Source organism: Morus notabilis, unplaced genomic scaffold (assembly GCF_000414095.1).
Source record: "Morus notabilis unplaced genomic scaffold, ASM41409v2 Scaffold177, whole genome shotgun sequence".
Lineage (NCBI taxonomy): Eukaryota > Viridiplantae > Streptophyta > Magnoliopsida > Rosales > Moraceae > Morus > Morus notabilis.
The window spans coordinates 460,084-484,683 of NW_010357654.1; the positions used below are offsets into that span (position 1 = coordinate 460,084).

Sequence of the window (24,600 nt, forward strand, 5' to 3'; positions counted from 1 at the left end):
AAGAGTAAAAATTCAGACCTATACACCCTTAGAGTATTTGTCTACTTTTCTTTTTGTTTAAAATTGTGCAAAACCATACAAAGTAGCCCAAAATTGCCCTCCCCCAAAAATTCACTGACCTTATCTTCACACATTATGTCACGACCTCAAACACGGGTTAGTGACGTGGAAGCTTGTTTAAAAATTAAACATAGATTGAGATAGTGGTTAAGCACATAATAATGTTAAAAATCATTTTCAATTATCAACATTTAGATATTTCTAAACAATAAAACCACTATTTTAAGAAAATTGAGTGTTAGGAAGAGTGAGATGGATTTCATAAAACCACAATAAAACCATTCAAAGTTCAGCATATGGCATCCTGTCAGTTTTCCCCACAGGGGTTCGACATTGTGCATAAATAAACAAATACAAAAAAGTAATATGCTGACATCAACTACAGTCTAGTAGAACTTAAGATTTACAATCCGTAATTTATACATGCCTTAAAATAAGAGGAAATGAAGAGAACACTTCACAGCTTCTTGTATTCTTGAGTGGATTTCCTCACTGATTATCACCGTCTACTCAACACTACTTCTAGCATCGTCTGGGAGGGGTTTAAATTCATTTAAAACATAAGAAAAGTGAGCAAAAGACCCAATAGGATATAATTTTATAAAACTTAATCAATAAATGGAAGTACAGGTCCGAACATGTCATTCGAAACTAAACATCCTTTTAAAAATAAATAAATGTAAGTCTCAAAAGTCCGTATTACAGTAAGTAGTTCATGATGAGTCACTTGCCTTATCACAAGGCTATGATATCACCACTGTAGTGGCCCGTACGGGTTTCAGGACCTTTCTCCAAGAATACGATCTTCATACCCCGATCTCTCAGGCCATCAGTATGTTACCGTTTCTTAAAATATCTCATTTTAAAAAAATATCATATAAAACTCTTCTTTAGGTTTCAATGATTTCAAATATGTTTTTACCTTTAAAACGTTTTCATAGGCCAAATATATTTAAAACAGGCTAACAAGGATGTAGACAAGAACATCCTACCTCTTGACAATTTAGTCCATGATAACTTCATGCTGTCTAACCATTTATTCTTGAAGCTCCACGTCCAATCGTGCCGCTAGCTTCGTTATCAAAACAGTGTTTTAGAATTGAGATCTCACCCCTAAAACGAATCTAGTTTAATTATGTACAATTATTTCCTATTAGTGTGCCTTGACTCGAGTCCAAAGTTTGCAAACAACTTCATAATTCAAGTTAACTTTCTTCTCTCTTTTCTTTTTTTTTTTCAGTTTTTTCTACAACTTTGCTACAACAAAGTGCAGTAGAGTGTATAAGGTGCAACCAAAATAGCGAGAACAATACCAAAACTCGCATTTTTAAGTTGATTTCAAGATAAATCCATGAGAAATTACTAAAAGCAGTTTCCAAACACTTCAATATACTCAAGAACTGAAAACCCCCAAATTCAACCTAAATTCAACCACAATTTGTCCAAATCTAAACCTAAATCAAAATTCATCAAATCTTAACCAAAATCATACTTCTTTAAACTAAGAATTCAAATACAAGAGTGAGTTTTTGAAGAAGAGAGAGAGGGAGGAAAAACACCGATGAGAGAGGGAGAGTGAGTGGGTGGCCGGCGGTTTAGAGAAAAAGAGAGAGGGGAGGCCAGCGTGAGAGGAAAGAGAGGAGAAAGAGAGAGAGAGAATAAAAAGAAAGAAAGAGAGCAGGGGGTCTGCGGGGAAAGAGAAGAAAATAAAGGGAAGGGGGAGGGAGAGAAAAAGGAAAAAGAAAGAAAGAAAAGAAAAAGGAAAAGGAAAAAAAAAAAGAAGGAAAAAAATATTAAAGGGTATTTTTAAAGTTGAAAGTAATTAAAATTTTTAATGATATGATTAATTAAAAAAATTAATATTAGATACACTAATAAATCATAATTAATATAATTAAATATGTTTAATTCTTCAGGTTGTTACATGAGGAGTTTTTTTTTCCTTATGTTTATATATATATATATATATATATATAGGGACCTCTATGGTGGAATCTAAAAAGAAAAAACCCAACAGTGAGTATTGTTTTTTTCTGTTGGATTAATTTTTTAACTGTCAGATTTACGGCGTGAGCGATTTTGTGTGGCACACTGTAAATTTTTAATACGGACTTTTCTTAAAAATTTGATCCATCAGTTAAAAAGTAGGGCTCCACCGATTTCATGCAAAAAAAAATAATAATAATAAACTGTTGGATCCACCGATTTCATGCCAAAAAAAAAAAAATTGTGACTAATGTTCTTTTTGCCTTTGTAATCTTTGGTTTTTTAGGGTTTTTTTTTTTTTTTTTTTCCGTAATGCCTATAACTCCTAAGAAGAGGAAGGATTGTATTCGACATGTTGATATATCATGGACGATTATGAAAGAGTACAATATATATTTCTACCATGACGCGGATTCTTCATACAAATTCAAAGTTGGTTTGCACAAAAAGAAGAAGCACATATTGTGGCAGATTTTATCACATTGAAAGCTTAATATTTTACCAATAATATCAGAATAATATCATTTATGGATGATTGATCTATTACTAGTTGGCCATATTATTGTATGCAAGACCGCGAGAGGGAGCCATAGAATCTTCTAAAAACTGCCCGCGGTTAGTCCTCCATCGACGCTAATAACCTGTCCATTGACGTATGAAGCAGCAGGAAGGCAAAGGAAAGCCACCACTGAAGAAATCTCATTAGGTTCTGCAAGGCGAGGGATTGGAGTTCTCTTATATATCTCAACAAAATCATCTATGCGAGGACTGGCGTCCTGGAGCATAATTAATTAATTTTACCACATCAGATTATTCACATAACTAGGACTGCAAAAAAAAAAAAAAAAAAAAGCCCTTAAACAGAGCAAACTAGGGCTGGTAATTATTCGACAATGTTTTATGATAATGTAAACCGACAGTGACGTGTCTTAAGCTATAAAAGGAAAACAATTAGTGATGTTAAATTTTAACAAAATCTTATAAAGAAGTTGTTAATACTTATTTAAGTGAAACAAAAAGATCAAAGTGAACTTGATAAGTTAGTAAACAGTACATAAATTAAGGAAAAAAAAATTGTAATTAATTGGGATATGGAGAATGATAATATATATAACATACAGGTGGTATGACTTGGGTTCTGACTCCCCATGGTGCTACAGTGTTAGTGCGAATGCCATCTTTTGCCCATTCACATGCAAAATTCTTCGTAAGCTGGTTAATTGCTCCTGCAGAAAATTGAAGGCCGAAATAGTAGTAATTTCAGTTAAAAATAACTGCACAAAACTGACAGGTTATGTAAATTAAACTCGTATCTTGGAAATTTAAGATTGTTTTTCTTGCCTTTGGATGCTGCATAGGCAGAGAGGATAGGCAAGGCAGTAACACCAGCAATTGAGGATATGAATACAATGCTGCCATTTCCTGATGCTTTCAAGAGAGGATGTGCAAGTTGCGAAAGATGGTAAGGGGCCTCAGCGTTGGTGCTCATCATAGACGAGAACTCTTCCAAAGAGTAGTCCGTAGCTCTGTTCATCGTCACGCTTCCCGCATTGTTTACCTAATGCACCGTAAATCGATTGCTGAAGCTGTCACTAATTTTATTGAAACATACTTGGCATTTTCATTAATTTTATCATTGCGCCGCTAGTTTTTTTTTTTTTTTTTGGTCAAAGTGACATACAACAATATTTCATGGTATAATATGGCTTTCACCCAAGCAATTGCCCAGGATTTAAATAAAAAAAAGAAGCTTTTGAACTGATTATGCTCGTGTAATTTTATTGATAATATGATGCCTTTTGTTAGATGAATGTTCGAAAAATAAACTTTCATCAATCGGTGTTCAGTGCTGATCTTGAGGTATTCTGCGCTATTGCTTGACGATTTGGATGGACAGGTTGGTGCATCAGCAAGGTCAACGTCCTTGGGCGGAGATTTTGGAGCTGGCAAGTAGAACACTGGGTGATTTCTAAGAGTGCGTTTGGAGTAAGAATTCGTATCATGGTTCGGATCATGATTCGTGACGTGTTACATTATTTTTTCTCACAAAAAACGCACGTAAATCGAGAATAATTCTGAATTATGATTTTAAATTCATGAACTAAAATTAAATTGAAAATGTGGCTATGTTTCTAGAGCTGGTAAGGTAGCTCAAATTTTAGCCTCATTTGCTTTTCGTTGTGTTAGATGTTGCTCAGCCTGAGGCTAATTCCCGTTTTGTAGCTCCATTTATTCTAGCGGATTAAAATTTGACCTAATAAAATCCCATTTTTCCCCTCAAATTTATTTTTTTTATTTTTTATTTCTTTTTTTGCGGGCTCTTGTACTTCAATATTGTGGAGATTTTATGAGGTTGGGTATGAACAAATACTCTATGATAAAACACTATTTTGTACTTTATATGTGCATTAATTTATATTAAATTATTGCAGGTTTTCTACGTGATATGATGGTTCATAATTGTTTCTTCTTATATTTGTCGCTTCATTTTGACCCACATTTCGAGGATGTTTAGTAGAGGGATTCGTTCTCTGATTTGAATCATAATTCGTGATTTGTTATAATATTTTTTTTCATAAAAAATACACATAAATTAAAAATGATTCGAATCACATCATTTAAATCTTTCAACCTCGAACTTTACTTTTGTGCCATTTTAAATTCTAGGGGGGACAAAGGGAGATAACTTCCATTCTGTGGGGTCAAGTTTGTCTCCAATCAATCAACTCTTTGTTCTTTTGCATATGACATGTTCCATCGTGAAATTAATGAAAATAGACGGAAATGGCTCAATTGCCGTGTTTTAAGAGTTGAGGGTTTATTTTACAAAAAATTAAAAAAAAAAAAGAGATTAAAATATCACTTACTAAATAATTAAAAAACTGCCGGTGTAAATTACTCTAAAATGAACAAAATCTCCCTCAACAGATAGGTTTTATGAAGCTTAACTTCTGAAAGTGGATTTCTCACTCAGTTTTTATGGTGTCACTTACTCTAAATAAATAAATATTACCGTTGCCAGTTAGGTACAACTTTCACAAAAGTATAGTATTATTTGCATTGAAAAAAAAAAAAAAAAACATAGAAGAAAATCCTCAAAATAATATTCTAATTTTGAATTTTCCTAACGGCACCTGTCAAAATTATAGAAGCTGCCATTAAATGGTGTTGGTTAGCTTTGCTTTGACCCCAATTATCCTATAATGGATATTTGTTTACACTACACTACAAGAATATACTATTCATGCTAATGGTAATAGTTGGAAGGCCTATTGGGTAAGGAGGCCTTCAAAACCAAACTTAAAATTCAAGCTAGATGTTTAGTTTATAAATTTAAAATTATTTTTATTTTATGTGTATTTTTTGTGAAAGAAAATATTATAACGAGTCACGAACTATAATTCTAATTATAACGCAAATCTCTCTTCTAAACGCACACTAAACTTGTTGCCAAACTACCTACTTCCCAAAATTACGAGACTGCATTTATAGTGTAAAAGACTATTTTATTATACCGGTAAAAATTGTATTTTAATCGTTTGATTAATTTTTAAACAGTTTGATTTACAGTAGGTATAATTTTGCATCACTCACTATAAATTTTTTAGTGCCGACATGCATAAATCTAATTTTTAAAAAATGAATCAAGAGATAAAAACAACAATTTTCCGGTAGAACAAAATAGCCGTCTCCACTATAAACATTTCTGAACTAAAAAAGAGAAATTCTGAGAACTCACAAGTATATTGAGCTTGCCATTGAAAGTGGAAGATACAGTCTTTATGAGCTCCTCTCTCTGGGCACAAGAAGTAAGGTCACAAACTGAGCCAGTGACTTTGTAACCTTTGCTTTCCCATTCTTTTACTCTCTCATGAACGTCTGTTTGCGTACGAGAACATGTGTGAACAGCTGCTGCAAGACCCGCAAGCTCTTCCACTATGGCATGTCTATAATATGATTATTATCAAATTGAGATTACAAAAATATTAATTTTAGGCTAATTATGGGAATTAATAGACACAAAAAAATGTGAAAAATGTTAATAAAAAAAAGGATTAGAAAGATGAGATTAAAAGGACTAACCCAATGCCTTTTGTTCCGCCAGTTACAAGGGCAGTCTGACCCTTAAGAGACCATCTCTGCTCATTGAAGCTTTCAGCTACAAGAACAGCCATGTGTGTCGTTTTCTTCTTTATTTTCTTTGGGATTGCGTTTGCCGGTGTATAAAGCAGATCAAACGACTCTGACCAGTGGGACTGGGTGGTATGCAAATATACAGAGACTAAAGAGATGTACAAATAATGTAATTAATTGACTGACCCCACTTTTTTGCTCCAAGTCCAACTTATCAGGATCACATTGACATTGCTATCTAAACGATTTGATTTATTGTCCAATTTTGATGTCCTAAATATATTTAGCGATCAAAATGAGACCACATCGTTTAAAAATTTTAAAATACTTATTTTTTTCATGCTTGGCCTCGTTCACTTTGCAGATTTAAGTTTTCAATTCGAACTGAGATGTGATATTTTCTGAGAGCTTTTCACTGTAGCAGAAAAAATTAGATGTGACATTTTCTGAGAGCTTTTTACTGTAAAAACTTAAAACTAAAAACTCGAATAAGTGAAATGAACGAGGCCTTAATGATTAGACACTATTTAATACATCAAAAATTGGATAAATAATATGAATCCTTTTCTAAACTATTTTCTTGTCCCTGTCGAGAGAAAATTAGGAAAAAATGCTATTCTTAACTGATTTTCTTAATTTTATGTCTCTTAGATATCTGATCTTCTTAACTGGTCTTCTTAATTTTGTGTCTCTTATGAGGGCAGAGCCTTTAAACTTCGCCCCTTTTTTTAATTTGTTTATTATTTGCACCCCTGAACATTATTTAATTGACTTTTAGAGAGATTTTCACCTCATAATGAATTGAATTCAATTACAAACTTGGAGCATGTTCGATAAAAAGGGTTACAGCATTTTCTTATAAAAATTTGAATCTTAGTTCAAACCGTTCGAACTAATAAACCAAACTGGCCCTTCATTCATTTGAAAAAACGAAAGATAAAAAGTAAAAGTACATCAAAAAATATAGAAATTAAAAAAGAGTTAAAAAAAAAATAGTTGCACTAGTAGTTTAGTTCAAAATATTGACTTATCTAAGTTAATTGGCTACGTAAAGAAACCCAACAAATTTTGTCTAAGTTAATTAGCTACGAGTACAAATTTTATTAATTTGAAAAAAAGTAGATATACCTACCAAGAGAGGACATAATAAAACCTTACCCCTGAATACATCTAATACGATATGAGACACAACACATACAAATAAACTAAAAGCAATAAAACAAAACACACACATATAACATACAAATAAACTTAACACATTATAGTAAAACGTACAGAGTCCAGGGATATATAAAAATAAATAGAAAGAAGCATTAATGTTAAACTTAATACCCAAAAGATGCCCTTAGGATTTTAAAGTTGCCTAATTTCAATCTTAAAATATACCATGATATGGAGTATGTGTAATTTTGTATAAAATTATTGACGTGTGATTGGTGGCATTGTCGATCTATTTTTAAAATTGAGGAATTTTTAAAAATATCATCAATAAAATAACACTATTTTATTTCTCCTGCAGTTGTTAAATTCATCTTATACCACTAATAATCTGTAGGTTATCTTTCATAACCTCCTGCAGGTTATTTTTCATAACTTACAAATTTATTTTGTAACTTGCAGGTTATCTGCAGGTTATGTTTAACTTGCAGGTTATCTTTCTTATCTTATAGGTCATTTTTAGTGGTGGCATTAAAATTTTGTGTAATGGCATTGAGAGTTGGAAAAAAAATAATGGCTAAACTTAAAATTTTCTCAAAAAAAAAAAAAAAAAGCATGGCTAATGGGCTAAGCCCTTTCTGGAAGCCCGAAACGTATTGGGCTTGGCTAAGCTCTTGTAACTTATGTCTTGAGAGCAAGTCGACTCATCTGGCCAAGAGTATGTTTTTTTATTGGCATATATGGCAACACGTATTCAGGTGGTTTAGAGTGAATTTGAAATTCAAGAAGGAGATAAATTTCAAATAGGTTATCCATAAGTTAAAATTGTGGGAAGATAAATTATGATTATCTATTGGATATCTACTGAAAATTTGCTACTACTGTATTTGAATAAGATTTGAAAAAGATAATTCTAAATTTCTAATCTAAGTTGAATTTGAAAAACAACTCAAATGAGAATTTGGTTTTGGTTCTATTCCAAGGAGTTGCTATTTAATTATAGGACATTTTCTTGAAGATTTTAGAAGCAAAAGTCATATAAAGATTCCGATTTATTTTAAAAATCAGAGTAAAATATGAACTGATAATGTTGCAATAAATTGTTGAATAGATTCTACAACATTTAAATTTTGAGATCCGTATATGAAATTTGAGATAGAATTTTATGTTGCTCTATATAATTCTCAAATTAGATGTGATTGAAGACTTCTAGGGGTTTACACACACAATACTTTAAGGGCCCGTTTAGTCTGTAGGATAGGATAGTATAGTTTTAGGGTGATCAATTGAAATATATAAGAAAGTGTATGATTATATTTTAGTTGAATCCAATCCCATATTTGGTGTTGCGTTATTAGGATAAGGGTATTTTTGTAGTTTTTTTATAAAATTTGGGGTCTAATTCTAATTTTTCAAAACTTGAGGGGCAAAAATATAATTTTAAAAATATTTTACTCATATAAAATTGAAATTTAACCCTCAACTTTTAAAAAATATAACTCGACCGTAAATTTTATAAAAATTTACAAATAGATCCCTAATGTTTTTTTACAAGCTTTAGTCAAAAGTTATCTCATACTTTAATTAGTAGGGGATAGCAACATCCCGTTCTAAGGGGATTTGATAATAGACTGGATAAAAGTTTATTCAATCCAATCCTTTAAAAATATTCACCAAACACAATTTAAAACTTAATCCTATCTCGTCTTTTTTAATCTTGTGCACCAAATAGACCCAGAGTTTACACTTGACAGTCTTCAAGAAGGTATTCACACATATAACTTTGAGTGATTGTGTTCTACATTTTTCAAGAGAAGAAGTTTGTTGTCTTCAGGAGAAGACCATCTGTAATGTTGAAGGGAGTTGAAAAATCGTCATTTTTTAGAAGAAGAATTTAGGGAAAAGATAATCTATGAATTGAAGCGAGTTTAATTGTGCAGAAATTAAAGATGTGTGGTGCTCGTTGAATAGATCATGCTAATTATTTCAAGACCTACGCGATAATTACGAGTGGAAGTCTTTAAATTGCTTAAGTCTATTGGTGATTGTAACTGTGCTTAGTTTGTGAATTGTTATTCAATATCTGAGCTTGTCTTTATAAATGTAGATTTTTATCAAACCACATAAAAATTTCTTAATATTCTATTTATTGCGTTTGGTATATTTTTCAATAAAAAAAAAAAAGGAAGCAGAAGCAAAGAACGCACAGTTTATGGCGGATTATCTAATTGTAATTTATTTGCGACCATACCATACATACATAATACCTATTATTGAGAATAATTATATCGAAAATACATGTGCTTCTAAAGTAATCTCTTTTTTTTAATTATTAGTATTTTAGAAAGGCACCTGCTGCACCTAATCTTGTCTTTATTTTGTTTAAAAAGCCAATAAATTTTCCCCAAAATAAAATGACCTTACCGACAGTCCTCGGAAAAGTACTACATGACGAATAATTTCCACAGACTTTTTAGGAAGAAGCCAGAAAGATAAATTATCCTATCACTTTTCAAATTATTAAATTCAGAATATGCTAAGTCATCGTATAGCTTCTAGGACAATAATATTGTTTTTTTTTTTGTTAAGATAATAATACTGTAATTATAGGGTGGGCTTCAAATCATACCATGCATATTCTTTTCCACTCTATTAATCACTGTCATTTCACATCTAAAAATGACGAATTATATTAATATATATTATAAACAATAATAATAAAAGAATTTGTTGAGATAAGTTATTTCTCTCCATTCAAATAAAAAAATAAATAAACGGTATGTGTATATTTATTCGTACACACGTATTTTGTGCGTTTATTACATCAAAAATTCATGCCTACACATATATGAGTGTTGTTTTAATGGTTATTATAATGCTTACTCATCAATAGGTATCATTATTTTAACCATATAAGATCTTAATCTAACGGTTGTAAAAAATTATAGTTGACAAAAAAAATTTACAATAATTAATGAAATTAGATTATTATTATATCACGTCCTTCATCAAATTTTTATATTTGACGGATAAACACAATGCGAACTTAATCATTGAAAACCCCGTTCATATATATCCATATATATAAATATAGTTTTGTACTTATATGAGTTAGCGTCTATCTTGAACAATAAACGTATAAACCAAAATTTCTTTTTCGTTTTACATTAGAATCCGAGAGGCCTTAATTATTGTTGGGAATTTTCAATTGGATTAATTTTTGGTGTTGGCATTATTTTGGGCATGTGTTGGCGATTCATCTGATTAAAGTTTGAATGGCAGTTATTGATATGTTTTGGGAAAGTTTATTTAGAAAGTGTTTAGAATCAATTAACTTGATTTGATTTGGAGAAAGTTAACTTTTGATGTTTTTGGAAAGTTGAAAATTGATAAGATCTTTGATTTGCTGCAGAATATTTATTTTATAAGTTAATTTGCTGTAGAATATATCGTTTGGGAAGTTTCCACTTTGAAGAAATATGATTTGGTCAACTTTTGGTCCTTTTCGGTAAGTTTTGATTTGTAATTGAGATTTTGCTCGGCTGGGCAAATCACCCATGTTTCAGTCGGAATACGTCCAAGTTCGTGTGGTCTTATATGGGAAGATTATAAGCATTAGCATTATTGATTTTCAAATCAATTTTGACAGCAGTGTTGTAAAAATTGTTGCAACAAGTTGAGTATAGCGGCTTGCATTAAAGACATTTTGATAGCTGTTGTGATTAGCTATTATTTAATTAAAGTTTCTAGCTTATTTTCTGCACGACTTTTGAGTCTCAGAATTCTAGTGAGTCACATCATTTGGTGAGCATTTATTTTTCGCGTTCTTCAAGAGAAGAATTTGTAGTTTTCGAGAGAAGACGGTTTGAAGTTTTGAAGGGAGTTCAACCAATGTCCTTCGAGAGAAGAATTTGAAGCTTCAGGGAGAGAGTGCACTGCCAGCCGAAGGGAGATCGCCGTGCAGTTTTGAAGTCGAGAGGAGCTCGCTGAGCAAGTCCATTTGGTAGTTGCAAGTTCATAGGTGTTATACTTAGAGAGGCAGTCTTAGGGTGATTAAGTCCATTTAAGTTGTAACATTGTTTACTTATTGAATTGTAACATTGTTTAGGCGTGACCCTACAGAGTAGGTGGTTACCGAACTGCGATATCAAATTGCTTATGTCTTTTTACTATTTCACGTGTTTCTTGTATTTGTTGCAACAAATTTAACAACGAATTTGGTAAAAATACTAAACCGGTACCAACAATTATTACTATATATTACTTAAATAACGATATAATTACTAATAAAGAGGAAAACCGGAATGAAATACATTCTTAGTAGAATCTTGAAGGACAGGACAATCTTAGTTGTGTATTTAATAGAAGGTGGGAGTCTTAAATAATCTTTAAAATATTTATTTCCAAGTAAAGAATAGCTATAGGGACACCAAGATGTCTATTAATTCATCTTTTTTGTCTAATCCTTTGGAGGTATTGGGTACTCACTGAATAATTTGGTCAAGCATGCATGATACAACAATTATACATACATGTGATTCCGTCCATTAATTATACTATTCTTTCTATCCTATTGACAACTTGCTCTTGTAGTTTTTCAAACTAATTTGTTGTTTATACAAAGGTATAACTACTTTTTTATATACAATCGTATTAATTTTTATGTCGAAACACGCACAAGGTTTATAATTTGTAATATATTTCCACAGCCCTCGCAGGATCATGGGGATTTAACAGAAATACCCTTATAGCTTTTTGCCACATACATATTACAATGACATGATTAAAAAGTCAACAAAACTAACAGAAACGAAATGTAATTGTAGAAAGTTATCCTAGAATCTGCACCAAGAACACGAAAACAAAAGCTAAAGAACCGCACAAAATAGCAAACCAGAAATCAAAAGACAAACAAAGAAAGAGACAAGTAATTTACTTGGTTCGGACCTTACGGATCTTAATTTAAGGCAGGGATGTCTTCCCTAGCTCAATCCACTAGTTAGTCAACAAGTATACACCAGAATCACAGACTTTACAAAGATCACTCAGGAACATTTACAGAAACAGTGTCTCAGTTTATCACCAAATTTCCTAAGAAACAAACGCTCCAGAGCCCCAAATTACAAATCCAAAAATTCTCAAGAATTTCTCTCTCAAATCTTCACTCTCAAAGTCTATTACAAAAGTGGTTTTCCTTTTTTTATCCTGTAAACTACTTAACAAACTGGTCTTATATTACAAACTAGAGCCAACCTTTAAAATGCTAGCTGTTAGTGCCACGTCACCATTAGTCTCCAAACTGCAGTCTTGAAGTCAACTAGTCGTACACCTTCAGCTGAAATATCTTATGATTTATTTGCAATTCGAGACATACTTAATTGCAACAGTAATAATAATTTCAACTGGAATAATCTAATGTTTTGAATAATGATTCTTCATATGTGGTTAACCTGTTTGCTTAATAATCTGGCAAATAAGCTTTCGACTCAGGTGGTGCACTTGATCTTAGACTCCTGATGGTCTCCAGATTTGTACAACAGTTTCATTGGTCATAGTATGCTAGGGAAGTCTAAATATTAACTTGGTCGATCGGAACTTTCTATTTGAAGATCAGGTGGATCATGCAACTCTTTTTTTCTTTTCAGGTTTTTCCTTTTATGGTTTTACTATTAAGAGATTTTATTAACACATTTCTTAGTTTTGTTAAATTAGGTTTTTTTTTTTTTTCCTTTATCTTTAGTAAGAGTAGAATAGTCTTTTGATTTATTTTGCAAGTCTATATAAACCTTATTTTCTGATGTTATTAATTAACGAAAGTGAATGAGAAAAACCCTAGCATCTTTTCTCCCCAAATTGTTTCTAGATTAACAAGTTTGACTAAGAAAGTAAAACATTTGGTGGTTTTTCTTTTAACTTCTGGGTTTAATGTTAGTGTTTTTCTTGATCATAATCTAGCTTTTAATTCTCTTTGCTTTTGTGTGCTTCAAATTTTGGGTTGTTTTAAAAAAAAAAAAAAAAATTTGTAACTTCGTTTTCCTTATTTTATTAATTTTAGTGTAAAGATTTTGGTACGGAATAAAGATCGGAATTGCATTCCAATACCTTATTAGGATGTTTTCGCTGCCCCTAATTCAAGCTACTCCCTCTGATCATTTAAAATTAATGTCACTAACCAGGATACGTTGAGGAGATAATTCCAAATGAAGGACAAATAGTGGCGATTTGATTTGAAGTTAAATCTGCCCATTGATTGTTATTGAATTATTATACAAATTAGTTATTAAACAAAACTGAAACAAAGAAATTAATTAATGTAATCTGCTCATTACAATATCATATTCAATGCCCATAAAAAATGTCAAAACAAGTATAAAATTTGTAGACAATTAATTCGATTACAAATTACTAATTCTATAATAGTCTATAACTTGCCTTTTGTCTAAAGGGAAATTTTATTGGTACAAGGGAGTACAACCAAATAACGCTTAATAGGTAAAATGTATGTTGCAGGTCTGAAAATTGGCACATAAATCTCCTTTTGATTAGAACTCTACAATTGATAGAAACTTTTGATATTGAGAGCAACAACAATGCAATGTAGCACAAACTCCACCAAATAGACTCCATACTAAAGAACAAAGTGTGTACCCAAAAGGTGTGGAGACCACCTCTATTATCACAATAGAAAGTCAGTAAAATAATAAATACACACTAAAACGGTGAAAATAAAATTGTTTTTATTTGACAAATACAAAACTTAAAATAATTAAACAAGTAAAACCTAAATAACAATGATGAAAACTCCAATACCAAGCCGACTACCGCTGAAAATGGGCGAAGAAGCCGCATCACTGTCGGTGAAGCAAAACAGATTTAGAAAGAAAACAGGCCTCTAACGTGAGAGAATCACAAGCCGCTGCCCACCTACACCAAAAAGAAAAGGAACCCTTAGCAGGGAAAAGGAGATAGAGTAAACCTTGCTAAGATTAACTCTCACCTCAAAAATTTGTAATGGTGTGTAGTTTTTACATTACATAATCAACCGAAATATTAGACTTTGATCCAAATTTTATAAGCTGGCCTATTTTATGGTTTATTGTTTCTTTTTATGACAGAAGAAGATTTTCTATTAAAGCATATTTGATCATTGGTATCTAGGGCTTTATAAAGATCAGGCTCATATAACCTTATTGCCTATCTACTTTTGTGTTCTATAATAATATTATCTCATGTCACTTAAGCTATTTTACCTACATAATTTTTTAATTGATATGAAACAATATTTCTAATTAACATGACATTTTAATTACCGTGTCATGTTATTATTGAAGTGAAATTAAAGGAAACATGATGAATCCGCTTGTTGGGTTCATCCTCTTCGAGAATTAATTTGTAATGTTTCCATATATTATTGGTAGGGGGTTCAAAAAGCTCCCGCTCACTAATAAGTAGATTATTATTATTTTTTACTTTAAAAGAATTAATTTGTAATGTTATATTTGATTCTCTGCTATTCACAGGAATGCTATATATATGCTATATGATATTTGATAAATGCTTTGAATGGCTCTTTTTATCAGAAAATATTGTAAATAGTTAAATAGATCAGTATAAAAGCTACAGTCCAATTAGAATCTTTTAGGGTCCACGCACATATACATTTCTGCACTTCCCCCAAAGACTTTTTTTTTTTTTTTTAGGGAGTGAAGACACTTCCCTTAAGACTAGTTGCATCACCTTCCAAATAATGAATGAATCACTCATATTATTAAATAAATTTGATTATCCCATCCGTGTAGTACTACCTTACATAAGATAAACATTTCTAGTTAATGTTGACAACATCAATTGTTACCATACGATTGTTATCGTACCTTTTTTATACTAATTACACAAGACATAGAATAAAATTGCTATTACTATACTGTTTTATACTAAGAGAAATGCTAGCATTACTGTTTTTGTCCTCTTCACATTCATTGTTTGCCACGTGAACTCCACTATCTCATTTAATTATTTTATGTTCAAATAATAATATATTATGTTAGTGGAGTCTATGTATCAAACAGTGAATGTAAATAGTGACAAATAGAGTGATAAAAAATTAAGAATGATATTAGCATTTCTCTTTGTGCTAATTACGCTCAAGAGTACAATAAAGTATTATTCAATATCAATCGTCATTAGTCGTTGTTTCGGATACAATTTGTTACCATATATACCGTTGAATGTAATAGTACTCGCTTCAAAAGACATGCTTCCAAAGAAAGATTTTCCAATAATTTATTGTCTTTCATGTGTGAGATTTTGGATTGATCATATATACACATATATATAATATAAATATGTATACACAGATAACACATACGTATATGTACGTGTTATGTACATCAGATGGCCCACCTTCTTGAAAAGAAAATCAAAATACTGAGATCGCGTTGAAAATAATGGATGATTTAATTCCAATTTAGCTTACTTAATTTTGGTAAATGAAAACAAACGCATCTCATCTGCTCCGGCCCCAAAAGTCGGAAAATAATGAGAGGTCTGTATGCCCTGTGCCCACCATTTTTGGCTACAATTATGAAGTTCTTTGAATGCTTCCTTCTTATTTAGTGATATTATAATTTTGTTCCTTTCTCCGTAAGAAAGTAATGGAGGGCTTCCGAAGCCCTTTTCAATGCTAGCTGAAACTTTGGTTGTACTATACAGAGAGTAAATATATATATATATATATATTTGTTAGTTTACTAATTCATTCCAAAACCTCAAAAACTTAAGCTTTTAAGAGGTGTGCCAATAATAGTTTTTATATTTTAACATTCTTCCTTACGTGTAGGCTGGACAATGGACAATAGATAATTAATTAGAAAGCTCAACACGTGAATATTTAAGCTCAAGATATACTAAAGACCCAACACATGATAACAATTTAAATAGAAATAAAATTAAAAGTGCAATTACAGGGGTTTAAACTTAGAATTTTCCTCTCTGGTATCATGTTAATTTACCAATCTATCTAAAAAGCTTAAATTTTTAAGAGGTACGACAACAATAGTTTTTATATTCTAATATATATATATATATATATAGTTTTATGATGATGAGTAATATCTAGATTTGATAGTTCAAATTAAAGAAGAAATAAAATAAAAAGGAGAAAGATATATATGTGTGTGTGTAAGAAAAAAAAATCATCAACTGGAATTCAAAGAATATTATAATAGTGTGAATTCATGACGTCATACATTGAATAAACTGATAGAGAGAACAATTAGCGTCAAACACGCAGACCCAATTACAAGTTGGCATTCGCTACAGTATTTTCCTGTACCAATCAGACTAACTTCTAAAAATATTCAAAATGCAATATGTCACACGTATATTCTTTGAAATTCCTATGCCAATGATGTATATATATATGATTAAACAGAATATCATTTTAGACACCAAAATTAGACAGGTGATTTGAATATCTGGTTATCTTAGTAATAACTTTGATCATTTACGTGAAGCTCTTTATTGCAAATTCTTCCGGCCTCTTTATAAAAAGCTAACTACAATTACGTCTATAATTATAGTACCCTGTAGCGGAAATTAGTTACAGGAGAAAACCAACAAGAACAGCTAAAAAATTAAAAGAGTTACCATATAGTGGTCATAAGAAAACATGTACTATCATACGTATACTTTTGTGACATGATGAGATTACATCTAATAAGCACACACAAACGTTGAATAATTATTGAAACATAATTATTTTCCAATTCTTCTTAGCTCTCCTAGGAGATTTCAGTCAGACTGTTGTCTGGCAACCACATTCTTCATCTAACAAATAGACTCATTATCAGGTCCCACATATTTTATAAACCCTTTGGTTCCCCCCTCGGAAGAAAGATACACAATATATAATTAATATAATTATATTTATAAATGTATATACTTATTTGTGCGTGTATATATATATATATATATATATATTGTGTTTAATAAAAGTTCATAGTGCCCGTTAATTCAGTCACTGACGGAATGTGTTGGAAGCCAAACACAAAACCCCAAAAGAGTAGCTGCTCTAAGACACAAATTGAAACCTAAAGGTAGAGTACCCACCACTTCACCATTCAAACATTTCCTTCAAGCAATCTCTCACCCTCTTGCTCTTTCTACCTTCACAAAATTAAACCCATGTAGCCTTATAAGTACACAATATATATATACTCTCCAAGTTAGATATATTACATATATATATATATATATTCTTCTTTTTCCTAATTCTCTTTCTGAGTACTACATAGTACAATGGAAGAAGCTCGGCACTGGGTGTGGGCGAAGCGAAAGCGCGGTCTGATCAGTACTTCTCATGATCCTCATGTTCCGAACAAAGCGTCGTCGTATGATGATTCGTGGGAAGAACAAGCTTTCGCAGAAGATGCATCGGGTCCTCTCGGAGGGTGTATATGGCCTCCGAGATCTTATTCTTGTAGCTTTTGTAGAAGAGAATTCCGGTCGGCTCAAGCTCTTGGAGGTCACATGAACGTCCACAGGAGAGATAGAGCTAGACTAAAGCAGTCTCCGCCGGATCTCCACCGTGAAATCCTCCATCAAAATCATCTTCACAATAATAATATTCCTGTTCAGAATAGTATTCCTTTAATCACATCCTTCGGTCAACCCCAATACCCATCTCAAGTTTGTGCCTTGGTCTATAGCCCTAACCCTAATTCCGATCATGATCCCGCCACCGCGAATTTTATTGCACCTCCGCCTCCTTGTAAACAGAGTTGTCATGACAAGCAAGTCCTGATCCCTCCTTTTAATTCTTCTTCTTCTTCTTCTTCTTCTCCTCTTCTACAAGAAAACAATAAGAAGAGTTCAAATATAATAATTAGTCCTTCCTCTCAATCCTGGTCAAACTTGGCTAGAACTGACAGATATAACCATAACAATATTAGTAATCAGAAAAATCATATTGGAGGACATAAGATTTCAACAATAACTCATGTGGAATCTGCAGGATCATGTAGGGCTAAGGGAGACTATCATGTGAAGACCGATTTGTCAGTGAGTTTAAATTTGGTAGTCTGCCATTCTTGTCCAACTTTGTCAGGTACTGGTGAAGAAGAAGAGACTACTATGAGTTGCAAGAAAAGAAGAATTACCGATTCATCATTACAAACTTCTCCTAGATTAGTCGAATCACATGACGATGACGATGATGTTCCGCGGTCAACGGAATTAGCATTTGAACTCAGCCAAGATTGTTCCGAAGAAGACTTAGATCTTGAGCTCAGGCTTGGCGACCGACCTTATAAGGTAAAGTACTAGACCTTTTGGAACCCCCGGGAGTTCTGACTGATCTGATATATGGACATACATATATATGACTTGTACCTTTTGTTCATTTCTGTTGTTTGGCTTTTCGTACTTTTCAAGTTCACCTTTTTTTGCTTCACTTTAATTATATATGGTTTTATAGCTAAAAGTTTCCTGTTTATGATCTAAAGTTTGAATATTGTAACAATAACGATATACAATTTGGTACCAAAAAATTAAAAGCGTGAAAGTTCATTTTTTTTTTTCATGTAGAATATATATTTCTTCTTGTGATTTCGATATATTTTGTTTATAGCTGTACATATATACAAGAAATATAGAAAAGCATTGCACTTGTTGATGCGCGACGATTGTTTCCATGTTTGAGAGAAAATGGAGAAAATTTTTTATGATAATCCCTAAGCCAACTCATTAATCTTCCACTAGTGTACTATTCTCATAATTTGCAGCACTTTAATAGGGGAAATTTATTCTAGCTAGTACCTTAATGAGTAAACAGCGATATGTGTGTATCTAAATATATATATATATATATGTATATATATGTAATATATCCATCTTAATTTAGGGTAAAGTGAAAAAATCTACTGAATTTTTCGATTAACAAGTTGTCGCCAAAATGATTAACTAAATCTGTTTTCATTTCTTGTTTTTCAAACTGCACAGAGTTGCACTAGTGTCGTTGGTTGGCATGCAGTGTTAAACCTAACAGTAATACTTTTGGCCAGCCTGATCTACATATAATCAACTCATGTATAGACAAATGCATATTCAGAATTTATAGTTTAAGATGGAATATCTCGGTTTTTGGGGAAGAGAGAGAGACAGAGATGCTTTCTATTTCTTTTCTCTCACTTAGAGGAGAGGGAGAGAGAGAGAGAGAGAGAGAGATTGGAAGTTTATAGGTAATTAGATTAAGGTATAACTGTGGGGTTTAAGGAGTGAAGAAACTGACTAAAAACTGCATGGAATACCGTGAGCGCACTTTTTCCCATTCAGTACCTCACTGACATTCCATCAGATAAACAACTAAACTAACCCACAAAACACCGGATTACGAGCCTCTCAAAGCCATATATATAAAAATATATACACACATATATAAAGTCACATACATCCCAACATCGATTCCCTTTTCTCTTGTATTATTATCATCGCCATCAGATCTGTTGCACTTTCAATATGCCTTCCGAATACGTCCATTTGCTTGTGTTAACTCTCACTTTTTTCTCTCTCTCTCCTTTTCTCTTCTTAATCCTTCCAAAAAGCCCACCAACTACATGGAATCACTCTAATTAAGAATTTGCCATTTTTTTGTCATATCACTTTTTTTTTAATCATAAGAGAATATTATTGCATCACGATCCCCTTTAGGCTCTATAAAATCAAACCATCTTGTGTTTGTTTTTAAATTTCTAGTGTTTGCATTATTTAGTTATAACCATCGATCAGCAACAAACCCTATATACGTATTTGTAAACCATAAGTATACAGTAATAACTTTCTTTAAATATTACTCTAGTCTCTACCTATGAACCCAAAACCCTAGGCATACAGGAGACAAGGCGATCATTCCGGGTCGTTTTTTTCTTTCCTTTTTATGTCATTCGATGGAACTTCTTCCTGACTTAAATGGGATTTGCAGGGAAACTGAGAGAATTAAGAAAAAGTGGCTAAAAGTCTCAGAAGGAATTTAAGTCATACCGAACAAGAGTATTCCATTAAAGGGTTATGAAAGTGAGATTGTTTCCTATTAAATGATTAGAGTGATTCCATTAGGCTCGTGGGTGTGGGACTTTGTTTTCTACGATGCATAGATTGAAGGAAAAAATAAAAAATAAATATTGGTTTTACATATTGTATAATAATATACACATAAGAACTTGATCTTTATGGAAAGTGAGATCGTTTGCTGTGGCTTCTACTAAGTACCAGATTTGTGTAAAGACGGTTTAATGGTAATTGGTTGGGGTTTGTCTTGTTCGAGGCCATGAGTTGGATAGGTCTGAGAGTGTACAGAAAGGTCTATTTGAAGTTTTGGGAGGCATTGGCAGTGGTGCACATGGGCATCAGATGTCTTTTCTCTCTTCTTTCAAAGGAAAGTCAATATAGAATTGAGAAAATTGATTGGATATCACATATTCTCCATATTCTCCGTGTATACATACATACATATACATATATATATATATATATGTTCATGAGCTTGCAGGCGATTTCTTTGAATAGGAATTATGATAAATATTCCAAATCTTATTTTTAACGAATTAGGATTTTGAAGAATATTTTCCTGAGTCATTGAGTTAGTTGTTCATGGGGGAGTACAATTATTTATGGTTGTTTGACAGCTAAGGGGTATATTTGCATGGAACGAAGTTCCTCACGAGCTCACTTCACATTTGCATATATATACAAACACATGCATATATACATATATAAGATATAGACACAAACTTTAGATACATTCTATAGTACTCAAGTAGAGTAAAAACTCGTTAGCTTAAAGCATTTATAGCATGTGGGACGAAATTTAATTTATAGTAAATTCGTGCTCGTGACTTCCCGTTAAGAAATTTTAAGGCAATCTTTACATTTTCGTTTTGGTTTGGAAAATGTTTTCTAACCCGAGCGGGTTATTTTAACGATGCAACGTGTATAGCCTAGTTGTCTTATTTTCATTTGCTTTTCTTTTTAAGCTAACTGTTTGCGTGTAACTTTTCAGCCTCATGACTGAGGTTCGATCGGTTCGGTTCTAACCGAACGGAACAAACTCCAAACCAAAATCAAACCGACCAGAACCGGTTCGGTTCCATTCAGTTCACCTGTTGCTTTGTTTTAACTCGGTTCAATTAATATTTAGGTAGTTTTAGTCGGTTTTTTCAGTGGAATCGGTCAGAACAGTTTTTACCCTTGTACCATACAACCAAAACAATATATTGAACATGTTTTGGTGTACTTTTTTTTTGGTTGCTCAAATTTGGTTTTTTTCTTTTTTTTTTTTTTTTTTTTTGCTTGCTGCTGAAATTTGGGTAAACTTAATATATATATATATATATATATATTTATATATATATATATAAGCATGACGCATGACCAGCCTTCGTTAACAGTAAAGCATAAAAAAAAAGGATAAGAAGGAAAAAACTTATTGCCCATAAAGCCAGAAGCTATAACCCACAAGCTTTTTGCTTTTATCAAGCAATCTTGGAACAAGGATCAATATTGACTTTCATGTACTGTTTTGCAATTTGCTTCCAACAAGATTTTCCATGAATTGAATGAATATCAAACTTACAAAGACAGACGAGATGCACAAAAGGGGTTGACCCATCGATATTCACCGTCACCGTCACCGTCATCGATAAAGGTAGAAATGGATGATGAGAAGAAGACCAGAGTTGGGGTTAATGATCGAATAGTTCATGCATGGAGATTTAGGGAGTTTAACGCAGTTAGAGAGTTTTATTTTTAATTTTTTATTGAGATGATGCGTCAAAAAGTTATAGGAGGAGACAAAGTTTAGGACAAAGAAAATGGACAGACGATCTCAGTCCAATCAACGCTCAGCAATACACAATTTACCGAAATTATATTTCCAATCAAGAAGGTAATCTATGAGATTATGTCTGGTAATCTACCAGATGCCCTCAGAAGCTAGTCTACAACGCCGATAACCGGCAAGCTAGCCGTCGATTTTTTACTGTTGATAATAATTAAAATAAGTAATATGGTAGATTACCAAAAAAAAATAAAGAAACCACTAGATTACTTTTTTTCTTTAGAGAGCGAAGACATTCGAATAGTTTTGGTTTTTATTTGAAAATAAAAATAATCATGTAGTTTACATAAAATAATCTATCATATTACTCTCTTGACATGAAGTTGAGATGATCGACTTTTTTAAAAATAAAAATTTGTCCAATTATTAAAATAATCTACCAGATTACTTTCTGTGACCAACAACTGTCTTCTACCGACATATGGTAGATCACCAAAGGTAATATTGTAGATAACATTTTTTATCAATGGTCGTAATTTGAGAAAATTACATAATTTATCCTTAAGAGTATATGGGTCTGGATTTGTACCCTTTAGTCTTAATAAATACTCTTTTGTTAGTGTAATTATTTGACTAAAAAGGTTATAAATAAAAAATAAATGGTAAAAATCCTGACTCATGCACTTTAAAAGAATATTTATGAAGATTACCCTCGTAATTTTAGTAACACATGTTGTTGTCATTTGAGGGATAGTATTGAAAGAGTCATTATTTGGAGGGCAGAAATAAATTGTGACTTTTACAAGGGGCATACTTGTGTGCTTTTTTCCTTAAGATTACTCAAGCGGTTGCCTTAAGATTATTTAAATTTAGCTCTGAAAAATAGGATTGCCTCATTTTAGCTCTTATAATTTTGAATGACATAAAACTGACCTCGAACTTATTAAAAAGTTACAACTTTGATACTTACTTCAATGAAAACGCCAATTTTTTAATTTTTTAAACACATATATGTCACATAACTGCTTACAAAGAAAAATATAGTAACTTGAAACATGTTAATATATTTTAGAATTTTGATAAAAGGTATTTTTTACAAAAATAAAAAATAAAAAATAAAAAATGCAAATGTTTCCTCGCTTTGACCACAAGTATGGCTGCCTACTTTGCTCATAATCCTTGCATCATCATTGCCCTCTTATATTGACTTTAACAAATGGGTCACGTGATCTACACATGTTTAAAACCAGGTTTCATCAAAGTAAATACCAAAATTGCCACTCCGATAAGCTTTGTGGCATTTTATTTTATAAGGCCGAAAGTGTGACAACCATATTCTTCTAGCCATTTAGGGTTAAATTTGAAATAACCCTTGTTCAAGCCTAAAAACACCACTTTCCGGTTGTGTCAACGACACACCCACACGGACTTTTCCTCCAGTGAAATAATTTCACTCATAAAAGGGGTAGCATGTAATTACATTTTTTTCTTTATGAAAAACATCACTGCTAAATATTTAGCATCCACATGTAGCAATAAAAATTAATTAGCTAGATTAACAATAAACGGTTTTTTAACTTTTGTTAAGAGAAAAGAGAGATCAGTTTAATATACAATTGTTTAACCTTCTATGCATCGTAGCTTTCCATCGAATAATTGGCTGGAAATTTGGAAAATAACACAACAAGGCAAAGATTTACTAGCTGTGCTTACAGCGACTTATAGGAGGATAAAAACAATGACTTCACTAATTGTTTGTTACAAGTAACAATGACAGAAAATATATTGCCTTACTTATTGCTTCAAATTCAGAAAGGAAGGCCGGCAGAATAAGAACATAGTTTCAAGAGAAAATTAGAAATTATAACAATATATGATAGTAATCCTATCATATATAATTTATCAAAACTGTGAAAAAAACAAGAGTACAAAAAGTGATTAGTAAAGTTAAACCACATAGTTTTAAATGTCAAATAAAGGAATAAATTTATGGACATTGATATGCATTGGGCAATAAAATCCATATGTGAGTCAAGCGCATGCAGCTATCTCTTCTAAAAAGATCTAAATTGCTTTTAGCTGTGCTGAAAGAAAAAACAGCTGTTACAAAAAGTAGCTGAGTGTTTGGTCAACTATAATTATAATAGTTGTACTAGTTCCAAAATCAATGTAATAGCGTTTGGTAAATTATGAGGATGAATTGCCGTGGATAGTTAAAAATTATGACAATATTATATTACACTATAATATAATATATATAATTACAATATAATATATATTTATTATTATATTTAATATAATAAAAAACTATTATTATATAATATATTCTATAATTATGATATAGAAAATAATAATATTATTAAAATAATAACTAAAATAATTAAAAATAACAATTATATTATATTAAAGTATAATATAATATATTTAAT

At 31.7% G+C, this 24,600-nt stretch overlaps 2 protein-coding genes across 3 annotated transcripts; one reads left to right on the forward strand and one right to left on the reverse strand.

Annotated features, from left to right (window-relative positions):
• Nucleotides 1-2,459: 2,459 nt before the first annotated feature.
• LOC21400012 (tropinone reductase homolog At2g29290) lies at nt 2,460-6,291 on the reverse strand. 2 transcript variants are annotated; one of them, XM_024172630.1, is made up of 5 exons: nt 6,130-6,291; nt 5,786-5,993; nt 3,388-3,604; nt 3,166-3,272; nt 2,460-2,755 (listed from the first exon to the last, which is right to left on the reverse strand). In XM_024172630.1, the coding sequence occupies exons 1-5, from the start codon at nt 6,219-6,221 to the stop codon at nt 2,663-2,665; spliced, it is 717 nt and encodes a 238-aa protein (XP_024028398.1). In that variant the 5' UTR covers nt 6,222-6,291; the 3' UTR covers nt 2,460-2,662. The 2 variants fall into 2 exon arrangements, with proteins under 2 accessions (XP_024028398.1, XP_024028393.1); XM_024172625.1 differs by having other exon boundaries at nt 2,460-2,822.
• An 11,346-nt stretch (nt 6,292-17,637) lies between these two features.
• On the forward strand, nt 17,638-18,663 carry LOC21400013 (zinc finger protein 10). The gene has a single exon (XM_010090295.1). The coding sequence runs from the start codon at nt 17,638-17,640 to the stop codon at nt 18,661-18,663; it is 1,026 nt and encodes a 341-aa protein (XP_010088597.1).
• Nucleotides 18,664-24,600: the final 5,937 nt, after the last annotated feature.

Excerpts from the sequence above, each read along its gene's own strand:
- LOC21400012 (XM_024172625.1), bottom strand. The coding sequence starts at position 6,221 with ATGGCTGTTCTTGTAGCTGAAAGCTTCAATGAGCAGAGATGGTCTCTT. Across the intron at positions 3,273-3,387 it reads TGCCTATGCAGCATCCAAAG|GAGCAATTAACCAGCTTACG; the intron begins GCAAGAAAAACA and ends AATTTTCTGCAG. Across the intron at positions 2,823-3,165 it reads GAACCCAAGTCATACCACCT|GACGCCAGTCCTCGCATAGA; the intron begins GTATGTTATATA and ends ATTATGCTCCAG.
- LOC21400013 (XM_010090295.1), top strand. The coding sequence starts at position 17,638 with ATGGAAGAAGCTCGGCACTGGGTGTGGGCGAAGCGAAAGCGCGGTCTG.